The 20,611-nt window shown below is 30.5% G+C and overlaps 1 protein-coding gene across 3 annotated transcripts in view; it reads left to right on the forward strand.

The window, feature by feature from the left end:
• LOC134714943 (ankyrin repeat domain-containing protein 24-like) overlaps positions 1 to 17,972 on the forward strand; it is a 38,105-nt gene extending 20,133 nt beyond the window's left edge. For 2 of the 3 annotated variants that reach the window (XM_063576669.1, XM_063576668.1), the window contains exons 12-25: positions 1,233 to 1,292; positions 1,670 to 1,687; positions 3,359 to 3,466; positions 4,121 to 4,153; positions 6,060 to 6,158; positions 6,638 to 6,710; positions 7,099 to 7,214; positions 9,815 to 9,931; positions 10,821 to 10,904; positions 11,289 to 11,351; positions 12,623 to 12,820; positions 13,359 to 14,411; positions 15,330 to 15,395; positions 15,842 to 17,972. In XM_063576669.1, the coding sequence (XP_063432739.1) occupies positions 1,233 to 1,292; positions 1,670 to 1,687; positions 3,359 to 3,466; positions 4,121 to 4,153; positions 6,060 to 6,158; positions 6,638 to 6,710; positions 7,099 to 7,214; positions 9,815 to 9,931; positions 10,821 to 10,904; positions 11,289 to 11,351; positions 12,623 to 12,820; positions 13,359 to 14,411; positions 15,330 to 15,395; positions 15,842 to 15,916 (2,163 nt within the window). In that variant the 3' untranslated portion in view covers positions 15,917 to 17,972. The remainder of the gene's footprint in view (positions 1 to 1,232; positions 1,293 to 1,669; positions 1,688 to 3,358; positions 3,467 to 4,120; positions 4,154 to 6,059; positions 6,159 to 6,637; positions 6,711 to 7,098; positions 7,215 to 9,814; positions 9,932 to 10,820; positions 10,905 to 11,288; positions 11,352 to 12,622; positions 12,821 to 13,358; positions 14,412 to 15,329; positions 15,396 to 15,841) is intronic. The other variant, XM_063576670.1, reaches the window with a different exon arrangement.
• The last annotated feature ends 2,639 nt before the right edge of the window (positions 17,973 to 20,611 follow it).

Consider the following 20,611-nt stretch of genomic DNA (forward strand, 5'->3'; position numbering starts at 1 on the left):
CATCTTATAGGAATCTTAATGGTAAGACACTTTCAATATCACACCATCATCTTATAGGAATCTTAGTGGTAAGATACTTTCAATATCACACTATAATCTTATAGGAATCTTAATGGTGAGACACTTTCAATATCACACCATCATCTTATAGGAATCTTAATGGTTAGACACTTTCAATATCACACCATCATCTTATAGGAATCTTAATGATTAGACACTTTCAATATCACATCATCCTATAGGAATCTTAATGGTAAGACACTTTCAATATCATATCATCCTATAGGAATCTTAATGGTAAGACACTTTCAATATCACATCATCTTATAGGAATCTTAATGGTAAGATACTTTCAATATCACATCATCCTATAGGAATCTTAATGGTAAGACACTTTCAATATCACATCATCCTATAGGAATCTTAATGGTAAGACACTTTCAATATCACATCATCTTATAGGAATCTTAATGGTAAGACACTTTTAATATCACACCATCATCTTATAGGAATCTTAATGGTAAGACACTTTCAATATCACACCATCATCTTATAGGAATCTTAGTGGTAAGATACTTTCAATATCACACTATAATCTTATAGGAATCTTAATGGTGAGACACTTTCAATATCACACCATCATCTTATAGGAATCTTAATGGTTAGACACTTTCAATATCACACCATCATCTTATAGGAATCTTAATGATTAGACACTTTCAATATCACATCATCCTATAGGAATCTTAATGGTAAGACACTTTCAATATCATATCATCCTATAGGAATCTTAATGGTAAGACACTTTCAATATCACATCATCTTATAGGAATCTTAATGGTAAGACACTTTCAATATCACATCATCCTATAGGAATCTTAATGGTAAGACACTTTCAATATCACATCATCCTATAGGAATCTTAATGGTAAGACACTTTCAATATCACATCATCCTATAGGAATCTTAATGGTAAGACACTTTCAATATCACATCATCCTATAGGAATCTTAATGGTAAGACACTTTCAATATCACATCATCTTATAGGAATCTTAATGGTAAGACACTTTCAATATCACACCATCATCTTATAGGAATCTTAATGGTAAGACACTTTCAATATCACACCATCATCTTATAGGAATCTTAATGATAAGACACTTTCAATATCACACAACCATAATTCTTATCTCCCTTTTCAATTTAGATATTATCCTCTTTTATCTTCAGGCAGCACAGAAAACCTCAACCCAGCCAGCTGTAGATCAGAGAGCACTTCAAGCCTATAAGGTAATACATATGTACACAAATATAAACCTCCTTATAAAAGTTATTTGGTTAAGCATACCCCTTGTCATGAGGTTTGTTAAATTCAAAATGAAGGCTTTATTGAAAACTCTTTGCTGATATGCTTTACTTGACCTAATGTTGCAAAATTGGATATCATGGAAATAAAAAATTACAAATAAGAGAACTTAATGATTATAATTTACAAATTTTAAAAAGATTATTGAAAACAAAACTTTGTAGACAAAATTTTCATGAAATGTTACATCTAAAAAATTTAAATTAGGTGCAGTTACATACCTACAAGATAGAAAATGATTATTATCTGTTAAACAATTCATGCAAGATTGCACAAAATGATTGCTAATTGTTTTCTAAAGGCTGGTATACCACCAAAGGTAAGAGGGAGTGGCTATATTTATAAAAAAAAGTCATCACATGTTGCACTCAGTTGCCTCCCTTTGATTTAATTTTAGCACTTTCTAATTTACACCTCATGATTTTAGTTATCAATCATTTCATTGGCTGGGGAGTTAAATTGGAAAATTATAATTACAGGATAAGATCCATTTGGATTGTGGTTGATAAGGAGTATATTTAAAGGGGAAATTAATATAAAGAGACAACATGTGAAAGTTACTTGCTGATGCTAAATATATAGCCCTGCAGATAGAATGCAATAAAGTATATACTCAACAGAAATATTTTGAAGCTTATATTTTTTGCGAAAACTGAATTTTATTTTTATATGAGAATAGAATCCCCCCTTATATATATAAATAGTTGTAATAAAATGGGCATTGGTCAATTTAATTCAATTTATAAGCATGATCTAACAATATGTTGTTTTAATTTCTTATAAATTTGTAACAAATTCACACAAATTTAATAATTTTGCAGAATATCATAGGTGTGTTATAAACATTATAAAGTTCATCATCGCATGCTCTGTAATATATCTCTGTTTATGAGGTGTGCATTCTGTGAGATCTAGTTTTGAATAGCTTGTTATTTTTTGTAGAGTAATTATTTATTGACATGTTTATATAATGCACTTTTAAAGATCTTTTTTTTTATTAATTGTAGTTTTTTTTCTTCATAGAACTTGAAAAAAATTGTGACAACAGGGAAAAAAAAACATTTATAGAAAAAATGAACAAAATGAATGAAGTTATGCAAATTTTAAAATGCATTTAAAAAAAACTAAAGAAGCAAAAACTTAGCACATAAAACATCTTGAGATTTAATTTTTTTACAATGCATCTAGATACTTTCCACAGATCTTAATTTACGTATTAGAATATAAAACATGCATCACAAAGAATGTTTCCTGCTAAAGTTTGAAGTTTTCTTACGGGTTGGCCCTGAACAAAAATGTACAGTTCAGTATAATTGACGCCACACTAAACTCCAGCACAATCAGCTGAATCAAAATTAAGAAAACATATATTTTATTTTAAAAACCCTTAGATTGTAAATTTTCAGTAAAGAATCTTATTCTTCAATGCTTGTTTATCAAAAACAAGCACACAGATCTTTCTCTATTTTCCCTCAATTTAATGTAAATTTAATTACCTATTGAAATAAACTTCATTTTAATTTTTTGGCAGAAAACATTCCTATACTATGCATTGAAGAAAACTTATTTGGCTTAATCGAATAATTTTTATGTCCCATTTTTCTGGTCTGTGCATCCGTTTGTTCGTCTGTTTGTCCCGCTTAAGTTTTAAGTTTTTGGTCGGGGTAGTTTTTGATGAAGTTGAAGTCCTATCAACTTGAAATTCATGTTCCCTATGATATGATCTTTTCTTATTTTAATGCCAAATTAGAGTTTTTACCCCATTGTCACGGTCCACTGAACATAGAAGATGATAGTGTGTATGGGGCATCTGTGTACTAGAGACACAGTCTTGTTTAGAGCTTAATTAGTTCATTGTAGTTCTGCGAGGAAAACATGTATTTTACTACCTTTTATGATGTAACTTATATATTTCAATTTGTTTAGGAATTATGAGTACATGTATTCCACTACCATTTATGATTTAACTTACAAATTACAATTTGTTTAGGAATTAGAGGAGGAAAACGATCAGCTGAATGAGGAATTACATAAACTTAGAATCCAAAATATAAAAAACCAAGACAACATTACCTCTCTACAACATCAACTTAAAGAGGTAGGACAAATACTGATTTATTTATAAAGCAGCATATTTTACATGTCCTCACTGTGGATGCATTTATTTTCATGGGTTTCAATTTTTCGTGGATTGAGGAAAACTAGCATAATGGTCTTGCTTTTAATCATACAGCAAATTTGCAATTCGTTGAACATATGTGGTTTTGATGTACCCACAAAATCCATGAAAATTGATATCCAACTAATAATAATAAATTCACAGTATTCATGTTCTTATGTTGAGGAATGAGTTGTGCTGCTGCATACTATTATTTATTTTTGTCTTATTAAAGATTTTCATAACTTGGCATTGGTTTGCTCAAGTTAAATTTTATTATTTGTATTAGTTGGATTTGGCAATATGAAATGGTATTTTGATTTTAAACAGATGATTGAATATGATGGTAACCTTGTAGTTGTAACAAATGGTATTGTTAATCTGACAGGAGTTGTTTCTCTTTCATTTACTGTAGTGCTATTATTGAAATATCATATGGTTAACATCACATAGAATTGCTCTTGACTGTACGTTTACAATCTGCTGATATTTCATAACATAATTTAAGATATATTGTATTACCAAATTTATTAGAAAAATTATATACATTTTCGCTCAACTTGTAATAGGAAGTTTCTTTTTATCTCCTTACAGAAAGCTAAAGAAACTCACGAACATGAACTGAAGGTTAGTAGAAACTATTAATCATTTAACTACAATAGAGCCATTCTTGAAATATTTCTAAGTTTGTAATCATCTAGTTTTCATTTATGCGCATTTTTATGTTTTCAATTACCAGATAGAGGGGATCGCCCGTATCCCTGCACTGTAAACGTTCTTCAAGCGTCTTAGAGATCATCATTGTGCAGGATAAACTAGAAATAATATTTGTTCTGTAGGTACTTAATCAATTTCCTAATGAACAGCAGTGCTAAAAGACAATTATGAGAATTCAATTTGCAGAATTGTTCGTGCAATATAGCTTTATAGTTTTCCTTCCACTCGTTCAATATTGGTACGGAAGTGACGATGCCTCTAAACACAATAATGTTCACTAAAACTAAAGTTTTTGACGGAAATACATCGAACTCGAAAGTTTCTATTGATTGTTTGCATTTATCATCATTTTCAGCTCATTCAGTTATATATCCTACCGTAGTCTAAGATCGTTCATCTTGTCAGTTCGTTAGGTATTTGTGTTTGAACTTAACACACGCGGAAACTCCACATTGATGTCACTACGGTACTTCTGGCGTAGAAAAACAGTGCAAAATACGTTTTTTCTGCACTTTTGAATAAAAAAACATTTCTAAAGGTAAGTTTTCATTGTTGTTCTCAATTATTGCCAAAAAATGCCAATTTTCTAATGCCCGTTTCAATCCCAACTTCCGAATATTTAAAAACATTCTAAAACTTCACAAAATCCCATTTCCGGCCTCCATTGCTTTGTGTACATTCCATTCAGCGTCATCAATCTTGTGGCAGGCAATACAGGTCAAGCAAATCGTATTTTTAGGAATTTAAAAATGACATGCTCCTTACCTCTTTCTCGATTTTCCAGCGAAAACAGCCCAACCAAAATGAAAGGAAAACTATATTAAAAAACGATGTCCATGCCATAATTTTGAACAGGCATATAGAGTTGGTTAATAAGAAACAATTTACATTTATTTTTCATAGAATTTTCTTTTTATTCATTATAAAAAGATCGATATTCTGACCATCATGACTGTAGGTAAAAATTCATACAAAATTCCCTTGATGTCAAAAGGGATGGCAAAAAAATAGTTTTCCTGTTGAATAAAACCCAGAACTATTGCAAACTATTTTGAAGCAATATCCCAGAAAGAAATAACGTAATTGCTGTAGACTGAAAAATCCCCTAATTGACAGTAGAGCAATTTGTTTGGATATAACGAATTGACATCACGTGATTTTGACGCCATTGAAATTTTAATGTAAACAAACAAGGTCAGAAGGTTCCGTATGGGACATCATCGTACATTTAGTTCCTGACAAACAATTACGAGTTATCAAGCTTGCCAATGCATGGTTATTAAAAATTAAAGCTAAGTCTACAGAAAAAATAAGAAAAAAATAGCCTTAGTATAACGACTTGTCATTACACCTGGATAATGGCAGTTAGTAATTGTTGGCTGCTTTAGCTGGAGAGACTTTCTGTAATAATTTTTTTCACCTAATTACTTTTGGTTTGGATTATTCCTACTGAGGATCAATCCAGAGAGCTTTTGATGCACCACATTTATAACATGTTGAGAGGGTTGTAATGTGCTGAAGAATGATATTTTGGAGAAACTAAAAGCTGATCAATCAAGAAGTCAAACATGTTATAAAAAACAAAACTCATAGAACTGGTGACTTAAACAATTTGAAAAGGAGATGACAGCTGGAAAACTTATTTTTTTTAACATTAAAACTACACAAATTTAAGTTGAAGTAAACCGCATTCATAATAAATGACAAATGTTAAGTGATATATGCTTTCATACCAGTGATACGCATAAAAAGAGAAATATAAATGTCTAATTGGAACAATATTCAGTTATTTAATATGATAAGTTTCTGTTTTCAGATGAAAGAACTAACAGAAAGTTTAGATACAGAGATGAAGAAGGTTGAAACTCTTCAACAAAATTCACATTCATTATCTATTAGTAATACACTAACAGAGGTAAGTGGACAAGACATTCATCTCAATCCCTCTATGGGGATTATTATTTCAGATTGATAATACTCATGGTTTGAAGGATGCTTTGGATATCATTTTCCCCCATAGGATGATATCCTTTATTATTGCACAATTTTGTGTCTGTGAAATTTTGAATCATCGTTATCAAAAAATCTATTATACTTCAGCTCTAAAGAGGCTATGTTTTTCCACTGGCCATCAAAGCTATATATGTTGCACATTTCTGTCACATAGTTATCTGCAAAAAAGTACTGACTTCTTGGTATATTGCAAAAAGCTTCATATAATCTTGACATACTTTGTGAAACTGTAAGTTTCAAGTTTAATCTTCCTGTCTGCGGAATGTTTGTGAAAATGTTTGATTTGTTGTAGTAAAAAAAAGTGTTTATACTCAGTCACAATTTTTATGACTTTAAAATTTATTTTGTTTATTAGCTAAATGATCTAGTTCTGTGTTACAGAGTACAGACGATGGTATTGAGACAGACCATTGGAATGACAGTGAAGAAGATCTGTTTGGTTCATTGAAGAGAGGTATTAAAAATATAGTGTGTATATTCTACACTACAAAAGTATATAGGATACTATAACTGTAAACATACACATGACTCAAGCAGTTTCAAGGAACCGGTTGTTGATTTTTGAAGTTCATAAGTGATTCTTGCTTTTTATGTAGATAAGATCATTGGGTTTCCTGTTTGAATTGTATTACACTAGTTATTTTGGGGCTCCTAAAAGTTCTGTGTGAGCCAAGGCTTAGTTTTGAAGGCTGTCCTTTGAACAAATTGCCGTCATGATATACAATATATGAAATTTAGTTTTACCATTCCAAACCTAAACAGCTTCTGATCTTGAACTAAGTATATACTTGTCTAAGAATCACATGCAAAAGTTTATAATTTTTTTTAAATTATTGCTACAGGTAAAAAGTCCAGTAAAGATAGTGACAGTGACGACAAACAGCTGATAACCTTACTGAGAAGTCAAATATTAACCTACCAGTCAGAGAATGAACAACTTAAACAGAAGGTTACTGAGGTAGGGGCTTATACATCTCAGATGATACAAGATAAAAACTGCTCCTATTCTGTATATTATTTACAATAACAACATGAAAATGAAATATAATGACCAGAACTTTTTACAGGAGAGTTTTTTTTATTACTTTTGAATTGAAGGGGATATCAACAATTTGTAAAAAAAATATTTTTTTTTATTTCCACTTTCACTTAGAATAAACAAATTTGTATGGAGGTATTTCATAGTGAACCTTTTCAATCATAAATTTTTATGTGGCCATGACCTCATTTTCATGTAATATTTGTCAGTTTTGTCATGATCATGTCTGTTTCTCATTACATATCAATATTTGTTTGTTTGTTAGTTTTGAGAAGTAAATGTCTCTCTTACATACATGTATGCCATATTTTATGACCTAAATTTTAGGACTCAGTTGTCATTCCAATTTTGGGGAATACATTTTTTAGAACGAGTAATAATTACCATCTAAGGCTTTTATTCTGTTAAAGATTGCCAGAGCCTCATTCTGAGAATTAATTGCCCTTTAAAAATTCAACTTCTTAGCCTTTCAAGACATTTAAAGGTGTCAGCTCTTCTATTTTGTATGCATCTTATTTTATTTTTGGCTGGATATTTTAGATCGTCAGACTTAGGACCTATACAGAATTTAACTACTATTTTAAAACTCTTGAAATGTGCAATAAATCAATTCAAGTAGATATGATTTGTATTTGCTTCTGTTGATAATTGTTAATAAACACAAACAGTATATTAAATTGTTATTCTAGTCAATAGGAACTCTGTCTGTGGTATTGGAGTTTACACTTGAAATAATTAAATGAAAACAGTACAGATTCATGAAGAAAAATTATGATTGTTTTCATTTATAAAACCGAACTACAACATCTAAATTTTAATGTTTTCAGTTTGATATCAATATTTTAAGCTTTGTTTGCTAAAGTTTTATGTCTTTCACTGCTTTTAAATGATTTTAGATCTTCTTTCTTCTTATTTTACATGTCACACTATGTCGATATTATTTCATTAGAAAAAACCTGCACATATCATTAAGACATCATTAGCATAAGTTTGATATGTGTCATTATGACCATCTATTAACAGAAAATAAAATGTCAGTTTCATATCAAACCGTAAATTTGAATGCAAAGTTATTCTAATTTTTGTTTGAATCATCTTTTTAGTTATTTTTAACTAAAACTATAAATGTTTGCATCTTATTTATTCGGAATAATGAATTTTACAGAAACTTAAAATGGCAGGGTTTACTAACATAAATGGATTAATCTTTTTACAGCCATCATGTGAAAGGTTTTTAGTACATCTTCATACTATTTGCATTTTGCATGTTTACATCTAGTTGCAATTTGTCTTACATTGCATGTAACAACAAAATTTTCACTCATTCCATGTTTTGATTCAAAACACATTTTCTGAATAGTAAGGTTAGTGTAAAATAAATTTTGTTTTTTGGCTTATGTAGTTTTTAAATGGGGTAAAATGAATTGAAAAAAAGTTTGGAATTTTAGTTTTTCTGTTAATTTGCATTTTTTCATCTGTGGGATTTTAGCCATTTTTGTCTTTATTTAGTTAATTTTGCTTTAATGGTTTAATCGTAGGTGAGTTTTAATAGAGATATGTGTAGTACTTCGTTGGCACTGGGAATAAGGTTCCACATGACCGTTAGTCACATGATCAATAGTCAATTGTTGTAATTGTGTGCATGGTAACTGTCAATATAAACATTGTAGAAATATTTGTTTATAGATGTTTATATTAACGTTTCCAGTAGGATTGTCGAGTTATTCTTTCAATTAACTGTAATGCTTTTGTTTTATGGCTTGAAACAATACAAGTCATTACTTTGTATCGTAGTCTTGTCTTATTTCCAGATTGTCCTTTAACAAAAACTGCGACAGATTATCTTATGCATAATTGACGTAGACTTCACAAATTAATATGCTATCGTTTATGACTTGTATGCCAAAAACATACCAGATGTGCTCATATTGCCTTGTTTGTGAATCATATACTTACATTATAATGTTCTAGTACTTTAAATTTGATTGTGCGATTGTTTGTTTACTAATTTGATTTTTGAATGACAGTTGAATATATCAAGACTTCAATCAATAAGCATGTCTTTTTCATTGAATATAAGCATGAATGCAGTTAAGAATGTTTGTCAGTACATTTTTTAACTCGTTGATAGAACTATGAATAGAAATTAGACTGATTTGTAATTTTCCCTACCTTAAGTATAATTGCCATTGAAATAGTCTGCCTGTAAGCATCCTTATTTGAAGACGATGTCCATCTAAAGACTTGAGGATAGTTGACAACAATAAATAGTTTCATAGGCAAGCTTTTACTTTTCAATTTAAAAGAAGCAACAATGGCTTTCCATATTAAAGAATATTTTCTTCAAACCATTTTCATTAAGGACGAAAAAATGTTTTAAATATTATTTAATTAAGAAGACTCGTCACATAAAAAGAACTATTTTTTCCCCCATCTACATATGTTTTTTGACATCATACAGAAACAAGGGTAAATGATATTTCTGTAACCATTGCTTATTATTTCATTGTTTTATTTAGGATAACGATGGCAAAGACACAACTTATGGTGACAAGGAAATGGTTCAGAAAATGGAAGTGATGAGTCAGCAGTTATCTCAGTTACAGAAACACAGAGATGATCTACAGGAGCAAGTAGTTAGTAGTGCTTAATTAATTCTTAAATGCTTTTGTTAGTCTTGTATTATTTTTATTTTAGTTTCTTGTGTACAATTTGGAAATTAGCATGGCGTTCATTATCACTGAACTAGTATATATTTGTTGAGGGGCCAGCTGAAGGACGCCTCCGGGTGCGGGGATTTCTCGCTACATTGAAGACCTGTTGGTGACCTTCTACTGTTGTTTTTTTATTTGGTCGGGTTGTTGTCTCTTTGACACATTCCCCATTTCCATTCTCAATTTTATTTAAAAACAAACACATTAGTTTTCTCTATCAATATGTTTTACATTCTGTCATTTATAGCTCACTTTACTGTATGGATTTTGCTCATTGTTGAAGGCTACCCTATTGGTGTTTACGCCTATATCATTTAGTTTCTATCATCACTGTCATGTAAAATTGGTACCAGGGTTTTCATTAAATATTTTTATAAAACTGGAATCTTTAAAGATGTTGTTTTTCACTTACCAGAACCTAAATTATTCCTAGAAGATACTACTGTCATAATGTATAAACTACTACTGAACAGTGAATAGTTGTCTCCTTGTCAATCATATCATATCGTTTTATTATTACATAGATGATCTACATTAACACATGGTTAATCTTTACTGCATCAGAAATATGTTAAATATATCCAGTGGTGTATAGAATAACATGCTAAATGCATTTTCTATTTCAAAAGAGATTAAACAGAAAAATGGTCATTGCCAGCCAGTCACATAAAATTAATGAATAAAAAAAAACCCAAAAAACCAACAAACAAAATGGTGTTTGATGAAGAAAAATAAGATAGTAAAATTTCATATACTCCACATTTTCAAGTTGTGATGGCCTGTGAAAACTAGAAATTGTTTTATTTTTTAGGCTTTGTATAAAATGAGCAATATTACAGATGAATGTAAAGCCTGTTCTGTCATCTTAGATGAACTGATGTCACCAAAGTATAAGGTATGTCACCAAAGTATAAGGTATGTCACCAAAGTATAAGGTATAGTTGCAATTCATATACCTTGTGGAATTACAGTTTAAATGTTAGGTTCAAGAATAATTACTATGACAGTGATAACAAGTTACGAAGGATCAGTATTTCAATGGCAGAAATTTCAAATAATGATTTTAAAGATAGATAATTCTTTACAAGTTATTCCGATCACATTTATATATGTTTAGCTATAAGCAATTGATATTTTTCAGGATCACATTTATATATGTTTAGCTATAAGCAATTGATACTTTTCAGGATCACATTTAAATATGTTTAGCTATAAGCAATTGATATTTTTCAAGATCACATTTATATATGTTTAGCTATAAGCAATTGATATTTTTCAGGATATAGTAGAACCATTCTGTGACCATGACAATGAGGCAGATTTGGATCTGAAAGTTGTTCAGGTAATTATATGATAGTATAGAACTAGTATTTTTTTTTTAAAGTTGACTCGGTATTATAATCTTATACTAGAAACTATTCATGTATGTAAAATGCCTGGTCTTGAAAGTGTTCAACGTTAGTTCATTTAAATCCACTGATGTACTATAAATTTTAGGAATTTTTTAGACAAAAATTGCTGCGGTATATTTAAGGTGAATTGGCCTAGTTCAATCATTTTACACTAGAGTAATATTGATTTCTAAACTGAACAATTGTATGAATAGCTGTAGTTGAAATTTATATAATTTGAATTGAATAGATAAAAAAAAGCTGTTACCATGTGAATTGTTTCTGCTGGAAGAATAATAATACGAAAAATTTACAGAAACATGAATATTGAGAGTTGCCTCATGGACAATCATATCACGTTATCTTATTTTTATATGAAAAAGAAAGAAGATTTTTTTTTATCTCCCTTTGTTTAAGGATGTATTCTTCTGACTTTTCAGTCTCGTTGAAATCTCATTCTTGAATTATTTCCAAAACATGTGATATGTATTTTTTCAATCATTTATAACAAAAAAGTTGAAATTATATGCATTTCGTTCTTAAAACTGAGAAAAATCACAAAATTACAAAATTGACAGCATGGTATATTTTACCAAGAAAAAGTGTCAAAATATGATAAAACTCTCTTATATTAACACCTACCTATTGTTTTTTTAAGTAAAACTGATTCAGATTGGTCCAATTCATCTTTTTTGAAAGTATGACAATAAGGTAATTGTGGAACTGTGATTTTTTTCACGATAAAATAGCCCAAAAAAAGGGGGAAATCTTTGAAAATTGGGAAAATCATCGAAATTGGACATTTTCAAAGGGCCGTATCAAAAAAAGAAATGCACCACCATATGATTTTTTCTTCACCAATTATTTTGTTACAGTCTTATAAACCCATAAATCAGGCTACGAAAAAAGTTTAATTCTTGAAATTTTTGGCTCCTCAGAGGTGAATATCCTTAACTGATGCAAAGTGTTCAACAATTGTTATAATTCAAGAAATGTAATGAGAATATTTCATTTATTCTGATATATAGTTTCTGATGTTTCTTTCATGTGTATATTTATCAATGACACATTGTCAGCAAGTTGGCAAAGACATAAAATACATAATAAAATGGTTATTAATCATCTGGTATAACAAATAATGAAATGTTTGTAGATAATAGTTGGATAATTATATTTTCTATTTTTTAAGAATTTATAATATATATATATTTATTTGTTATAGGACAATCTAAACAGTGGGAAATACTTGTCTTTGGACAGCTTTGTGTCAGATGTTAGGCTAATTATCACCAATAGTTCACAGTCAGAACAGTTAGCAGAGAAGGGCCAAGAATTACAGACCGTATTTAACACTATTTATAGTTCTGTCAAGGGTAAAGTACCCAATGGAGATATACAGAAGGAAACTGATAAACCTCTTGTAAGTATATGAAAGGACAAATCTGATTGGATACTATTTTTAAATTATGAATAAGTAAATAGATGGTTTTACATATAGCTTGGATATTTTGAACTCTAATAGCAAATGAAAAAATAAAAATAGATTGTTAATTCATCAAAAAGTAGAAATCAGATTAACTTCAGGTTATATAGGAACAGCTTATCTACTTTTTTAAAAAGTCAATGAATTGGATTTAAAAAAATAATATATATCATCATATGACTTTAAATCATTTTAAAACAATTTGATGTGCATTGTTTATTAATATGAATCTATAATAAGAATAGTCAATCAATAATGATAAAAATAAGACTGGAATGCATTTTTATGCCCCACCTAAAGGCAATATGTTTTTTTGGTTGGTGCTCCTGTTTGTTCATCCGTCCCTTTGCTGGCTGTCAGGCTTCAGAAATAAATTTTATATTTATACATTAACAACTTCCACACGAAATTTCCATTTGTTGAACAATAACTTGAATATCATTGTAAGATGAAATTTTTTACATTTATTTTACAGCAGGCAGGAGACAGCTCAGTGGCTTCTGATAGTGACATTCATTCGAAAGGTTCTAATGACGAATCTGAAATTAATGAGTTACGGACAGACAATGATAAATTAAAAGAACAAAATAATAATTTACGACAGGATTTAGACACTCTGCGGACAACTTATGAGAAGTTAGTGCAGGCAGGAGACAATCTCCAGGATATGTATGATCAGTTGTTAACGGAGAAAGACCAACAATATAATGAAATGGAAAAGTTGGCTAGGGAAAAGGAAGAAATTGTTAAAGAGAACGAGTTTCTATTGTCTGAAGGTAATGCTATGCATGATGATTTGGAAAAACTTGTTCAAGAATTAGAAGACATTCAGGAGAAATTCAAAATCGTTCAGGGTGAAAAGGATGATTTAGAACGTAAACTTGGATCATTGAATGTACCAGCTAAGGCAAGTGAAATGGCTAAAATCGTGGAGGAGAGAGACAAATTCAAAGATCAGTGCCAAGAATTACAGACAGAAAATGAACGACTTAAACATGATCATGAGATTGTCCTTGAAGAGGTTCAGAGCATGCAGGAGCAATGTAACCAGCTACAAGCAGACAATGAACAAATGACTGTGGATTTCGAGACAGCACAGGAGGAGTTTGATCAGCTGACACAACAACATGAGGGTCTACAACAGGATTATAATCAGTTAGAGCAAGATTACTCAGAACTACTTGCTGACAAAGAAAAACTAGAAACAGAATTCTTAGAAGTTCAGACTGCCAGTGTTAAAGAACAAAATCCATTAGCCGAGGAAGAAACTGAAGAATTAAAACAAGAAAATGAAATGTTATCATACGAAAAAGATCAACTCGAAATGACAATTAAGGAATTATCCAAAAACAATGCCCTTCTAGAAGAAAAGTTAGAGAGGAATAGGGGTGAATTAGGAAAAACATTAGAAAAATTAAAAAAGGAAGCTTCAATACGCGTTAAGCATGATACAGATGCTAACACCGATAAAGAAAAACAGATCAAGTCTTTACAAGTCCAAGTCAGTCGACTTCAACAACAACTTGCCGTAGGTTTCTAGTCAACAAACTGTACATGTGTGAATTGTTTGTGTAAAAAGTTGTGTGTTTATTATTGTTTACCCATCATGTGTTCAAGGAAATTTTACTTCAAAAATTAACAAGATATATAACTCAGGTATATTATTGTGTGAGAACTCTTGTAGCACATTTGGTAGACAGGTACACAATGTTGTCATAGCAACAAGTAGATGCACACGTAGATAACACTACAATTCACACATAGCAGTTTGTACATATTGTCTGCTCTTTTAATGCTATTTTATGATATAATGTACTTATATAGTGATAATAATTTCTATTTCATTGAGGATTATTTTCTGTAGCTATACCTTAATTATTATTAACATGAACTTATAGCTATATAACTATTAGAAAATCTGTAATATATATGAGAAAGTGGACAGGGGTAATGGAACATGGCAATGAACAGGCAAGAAGAGGGAGTTGTTAGGGGGGACTTATGATTGTTTGTAAAGTCCATTATTATTTTTTATTGAAGCATTGCTTTATATATTATTCTCTACATTTGCCTAACAATATTTAACATATTTATTTATTTACAACTAACTCCATGCAAATCATTTAAAGAAATAGCTGAAGATATTGATAGATTTAATAACATAAACTTATTAGTAATAGCTGTTCATTGTTTCAGTAACACTCTAAGATACCCAACATTGACATATAAGAGTTTGAAATTTTATACCTTAGAATTTAATTGTTATGAAATGTTGGTTTTGTAACTAAAACATTGTAGACTTTCCATTGTTTTGACATCATTAACAAATCAGTGATACTGAAACAGAGAAGAGTTCCCTTTATTTGTACATCCCTAACATTGATTTGAAGAGCTTTCTAGCTTGAGTAGATAATCCAGAGTCTAACCACACATACTCTATTTACAGGAAACAGACCGACGTCACATGGATATCGTCAACACATATAGAACACATCTCATCAGTGCTGTACAGGTAAGCAAAATAATAATTTGTCTGTTTTGATGAGGTAGAGAGGATTTTTACCTCCTGAAAAGGTGGGATTAGGTATATTGGAACTACTCTGTCTGTATGAAATTATGCATAGGTCATGCCATACAAAAATGATTTGCCTCTCAGATCTCTCCTTTAGTAGGGAGTAATGTCACATTTAGGGGGTATATTGGAATTACTATTGTCAGTCTATTTCTTGTCTGGATTAGAGATTTGGAATACCTTAAAGATGTTTTAATTCTTGTAATAGGTAAATAAAAATGATTTGTTTAATTTTCCCTTATACTGTGTATTAAACTGGGTTATTTTTGGCTATAAAATGAAGATTATAAATGTACATTTTCTATCATTTAATGATATGCAGTGAAAACATTCACTCTCTCAAAACTAAGATTTTGTTTTAATATTGATAAATTTGTGTGTTTCAGGGTCACATGGATGAAGATGTACAGCAAGCTCTGTATAACATCATAGAACTGAGAAGTATGGAGGAATATTGTTGATGCTGTACCATGTTGTTGAACTATATCACGTTTTACTCACAATTATATGGAGTGTTACTAATTTAAGATATGTGAAAAATTATTATCAATGGGAGAGATGATATACACATATATTCACATATATATTTATATTTATTTCTATGTTGGTCTATAGGTAAAAAAATCATTTATTGTTCTGATTACAGATCTAAATAGATTTTTGGAAAATTTCGTTAGTGTTTAATTTAGATTAAAAAGATTTAATAAGTTGAGAGGCTTCAAAACACACCTAATTAAATCAATTTCAATTGTTGATTGAAATTTGTGACAACTGCTGAAAAGAAAACCTACCACAAAATTTTCAAGTATTGCCTAAAAGGAATCATTAAGCAGAAAATGAAGTTCTAAGTTCAAATGTGAGCAATATATATTATGAACAACTCACTTAAATGCAATAGTCTCGGATCATTATATCATATATTGCAATAATATATCACTACACAGTATTAATCATACATTCCATTAGTCTTGTCAAGTGTAGCTATTGTTTGATCTCATCCTGTTCATGTTTTATAATTTTATTTATAAATATTTATATTTTTAATCAGATTTTGAAGTCTGTAAGAAATTAAAAGAAAGAAAGATCAAAAGTGTATTCATCCTCAGTGACAAATAGTTCTGTTTATAAAATAAGGCAGATAAATCAAATATAACTTTCTCCTTTATCTCATTTTCGTTTCATTTTAAAGGAGGCAACATAAAAATATCTTCCAACTTTTGTTTTTCTATCTTGTCAGCTTCCATGTACAATGCCATCTTATTTTTTTAAAGTTTGTTGAATACAATATAAACGGAAGTGTCATATATATAATACATTATAGACAAAATATTGTTTTGTTATTGGGTGAATGTCTAATTGAAATACATACCCAAGATGCACTTGTAAGATTTTATTTTGTAAAGTAAGAAATATCAACATTAACTGCTTCTATATATTGTTATATTTTAACTTTTGTGTGCTCAAACTATAGTGTTAAAAATTGCTTATGACTACGCAAATACTTACTTTATATTTCTTGTTAATACATGTGTATTTTGCTTTCTTATGTCTCTTGTGTACTCTTTATATATATTTATTAAAACGTTTTTGATACATATTTATATAAAAACAACCTGAATAATGTTAATATCTCTGTACGCTTGCAATGTATGAATTATATTTAACGGATTAACTCATTTAGATTTTTATACTGTTTTGAAAAGGTATTTAATCTGCATTTTTACTTAAAGTATTGTTACAAGTGCCTTCATTTAAATTGAGTTTTTTCTGTAGTGTTTCGGTGCTTTGATGTACAGTGCTTTATTTCACATGACGCTTAAAATATTTTTTTTAATTGATGCCTGATAAAGATATAAATTGAGTGCTTATACTAAGTGTAAATGTTTTATTGCTCTGAATATTATGGAAGTCAGTATTGATCATGTCACCACATTAATATAGTAGCATATACGGGTTGTTTTAATTGACAAAATGTTGAATCTCTTACCAGTATTATCATCATGACCATTCATTTCTAATGAATGACAGATTTCTTCCTTTTCATCATTTGAAACTCATTTTTAACAACATGAAATTTAATGAATTGATTACAAATGTTTAAAATAGAAAGAAAATCAGTCCCAGTAAAAATTAAATAAGACACATGATAAAAATATTTTCTTTTGCCTTTATGATGAAGCTTGCTTGATTGTTCACAACTTGACCTCTTATATACCAGTAACTTGCTATTTTATGCCAAAGGTGCTTTTTATCAACTGCTAAGTAGCTATTCCACTTAAATGGTCAGTAAATTCAATACACTTTGCCAGGTTGATTTTATTAAAATAGATGAATTTAAATTAAATATAAACCAGATTGTTGTACTATTATGATGCACTATGTGACCTTTTAATTTTTATCCTGAGGTTTTGTTGAATGCAATCAAATGTAACCGTTATATTTTTATAATTGTTTTATCCCAATGGTTGTGTAGTAGACATATCAGTTATATCAAAATATATACTTTTATTAAAACTATACATTGTTTTATTATAAAGCCTCACTCTGAATTCAGTGGACATCGTAGTCAAGGTATGCTGTTTTTATGCCCCCGCTGTGGCGGAGGGGGCATTGAGTTTTACCCTTGTCCATCTGTACGTAAGCCTGTACATCCCAAAGATAGTTTCTGTTCTCTAACTTTAGTTTGCCACAACAAAATGTTATAAAACTTATATACAAGCTAATTACTACAAAACAGATAGAATTTGAATTTTGGTGACTACACTATATGGGTTCAAGAGTTATGCCCCTTTGCAATGGAAAAAATTGCAGAATTTTTAGTTTCTGTTCTCTAACTCAAGTTAGCCCCAACAAAATGTTATAAAACTTATACACAATACTTATTACCACAAAACTCAGATCATATGCAAATTTGGGTAAAATTGCTTTTACCGTTCTTCAGTTATGTCCCTTTATAACTTTATATGAATTGCAAGCAGAGGCATCACCTGTGTCCAATGGACACATGTTCTTCATCATAAGAATGTCAATCAGAGTACTTCAATTCCAGTTGTATTGCTTAAGCTTTACCTATTCTTATTTTTTCTCTCATTCATTGTTATGACTGCCATTTGGTGTTTATGTATCTGTTTTAGCCGGTTTGTCTTACTGTTGTTATTGTCCTTATGGCTTTTTGATATCCTTCACTGTCTTATTTCATCACTATGCTAATTTATATATATACATGAGTATGTCTGAACTAGTGAAAACTCTACGACAGATGTATCCATTTGATCATCATCAGTGATGGTGATATAAGGCTAAAAATACATTCTGTATAATTATATAATTTGTCTAAACATCAGTTAGATCTGTAAATTTTTGGTTTCCGTACAATAACTTTAGTTTTAAATGAATGGATCTTTAAAACTTTTTTTAAGAAAGTTCAATACCAGAAAAGGAAGGTTGGGATTGATTTTAGGTATGAAGGTCTTAACTGTTCTGGAATTGGGAGCTGAAAACAAGCATTTTACTACTTTCAGGATAATAACTTAGTGTATTAGTATTTCAGTTGCTCTGAAATTGTATCTTAATATTAAATACCACAAGTAGAAGGTTGGGATTTATTGTAGGGTTTTATGGGGCAACAATGTAGGAATAAAGGGCAAAAAACGACCACTTTTCTAGTATGAACCTCTCTGACATTGTACCACAAGGTTCAATATAACACAGGGAAGACTGGGATTGAGTTTTGGGGTTTTCGCTCCAAAAGGGAACCAAACCAACAGAAATTAGTCTGTCAATTGGGAGGTGAATTGGTATTACTAGTAAATCTAAATATGCTAATGAAAATAGACTGCACAAGCTATAGCAGAAACGAATTTAACCCTATCAAAAATAGTAGAATGTGGAAAAGTACACTAAACTCTTAATAGTTAAACATTTATTCAGCCCTACTAAGTAATGTTTGGTAATAATTTACTACTTGTGTCGCATTTGGAGAGCTATTCTTCCTAAATGTTTGGATAACAATTTACTACAAGATCTGGTATGTCAATGTATCACAAGATTTAGTATGTCAATGTACCACAAGGTCTGGTATGTCAATGTACCACAAGGTCTGGTATGTCAATGTACCACAATGTATTCTATGTCAATGTACCACAAGGTCTTGTATGTTAATGTACCACAAGGTTTTGTATGTAAATATTCCACAATGTCTGGTATGTCAATGTACTCCAATGTCTGGTATGTCAATGTACCACAAGGTATGGTATGTCAATGTACCACAAGGTCTGGTATGTCAATGAACGACAAGGTCTTGTATGTCAATGTACCACAATGTTTGGTATGCCAATGTACCACAAGGTATGGTATGTCAATGTACCACAAGGTCTGGTATGTCAATGTACCACAAGGTCTGGTATGTCAATGTACCACAAGGTCTGGTATTTCAATGTACCACAATGTCTGATATGCCAATGTATCACAAGGTTTTGTATGTCAATGTACCACAAGGTCTGGTTTGTCAATGTACCACAAGGTCTGGTATGTCAATGTATCACAAGGTTTTGTATGTCAATATTCCACAATGTCTGGTTTGTCAATGTACTCCAATGTCTGGTATGTCAATGTTCAACAAGGTTTGGTATGTCAATGTTCCACAAGGTCTGGTATGTCAATGTACCACAAGGTCTGGTATGTCAATGTACCACAGTGTATTCTATGTCAATGTACCACAAGGTCTTGTATGTCAATGTACCACAAGGTTTTGCATGTAAATATTCCACAATGTCTGGTATGTCAATGTACTCCAATGTCTGGTATGTCAATGTACCACAAGGTATGGTATGTCAATGTACCACAAGGTCTGGTATGTCAATGAACGACAAGGTCTTGTATGTCAATGTACCACAATGTTTGGTATGCCAATGTACCACAAGGTATGGTATGTCAATGTACCACAAGGTCTGGTATGTCAATGTACCACAAGGTCTGGTATGTCAATGTACCACAAGGTCTGGTATTTCAATGTACCACAATGTTTGGTATGTCAATATACTCCAATGTCTGGTATGTCAATGTTCAACAAGGTTTCTTATGTCAATGTTCCACGATGTCTGGTATGTCAATGTACCATGAGGTTTGCTATATCAATGTACCACAAGGTCGGCTAT

This window comes from Mytilus trossulus, chromosome 4, assembly GCF_036588685.1.
Source record: "Mytilus trossulus isolate FHL-02 chromosome 4, PNRI_Mtr1.1.1.hap1, whole genome shotgun sequence".
NCBI lineage: Eukaryota > Metazoa > Mollusca > Bivalvia > Mytilida > Mytilidae > Mytilus > Mytilus trossulus.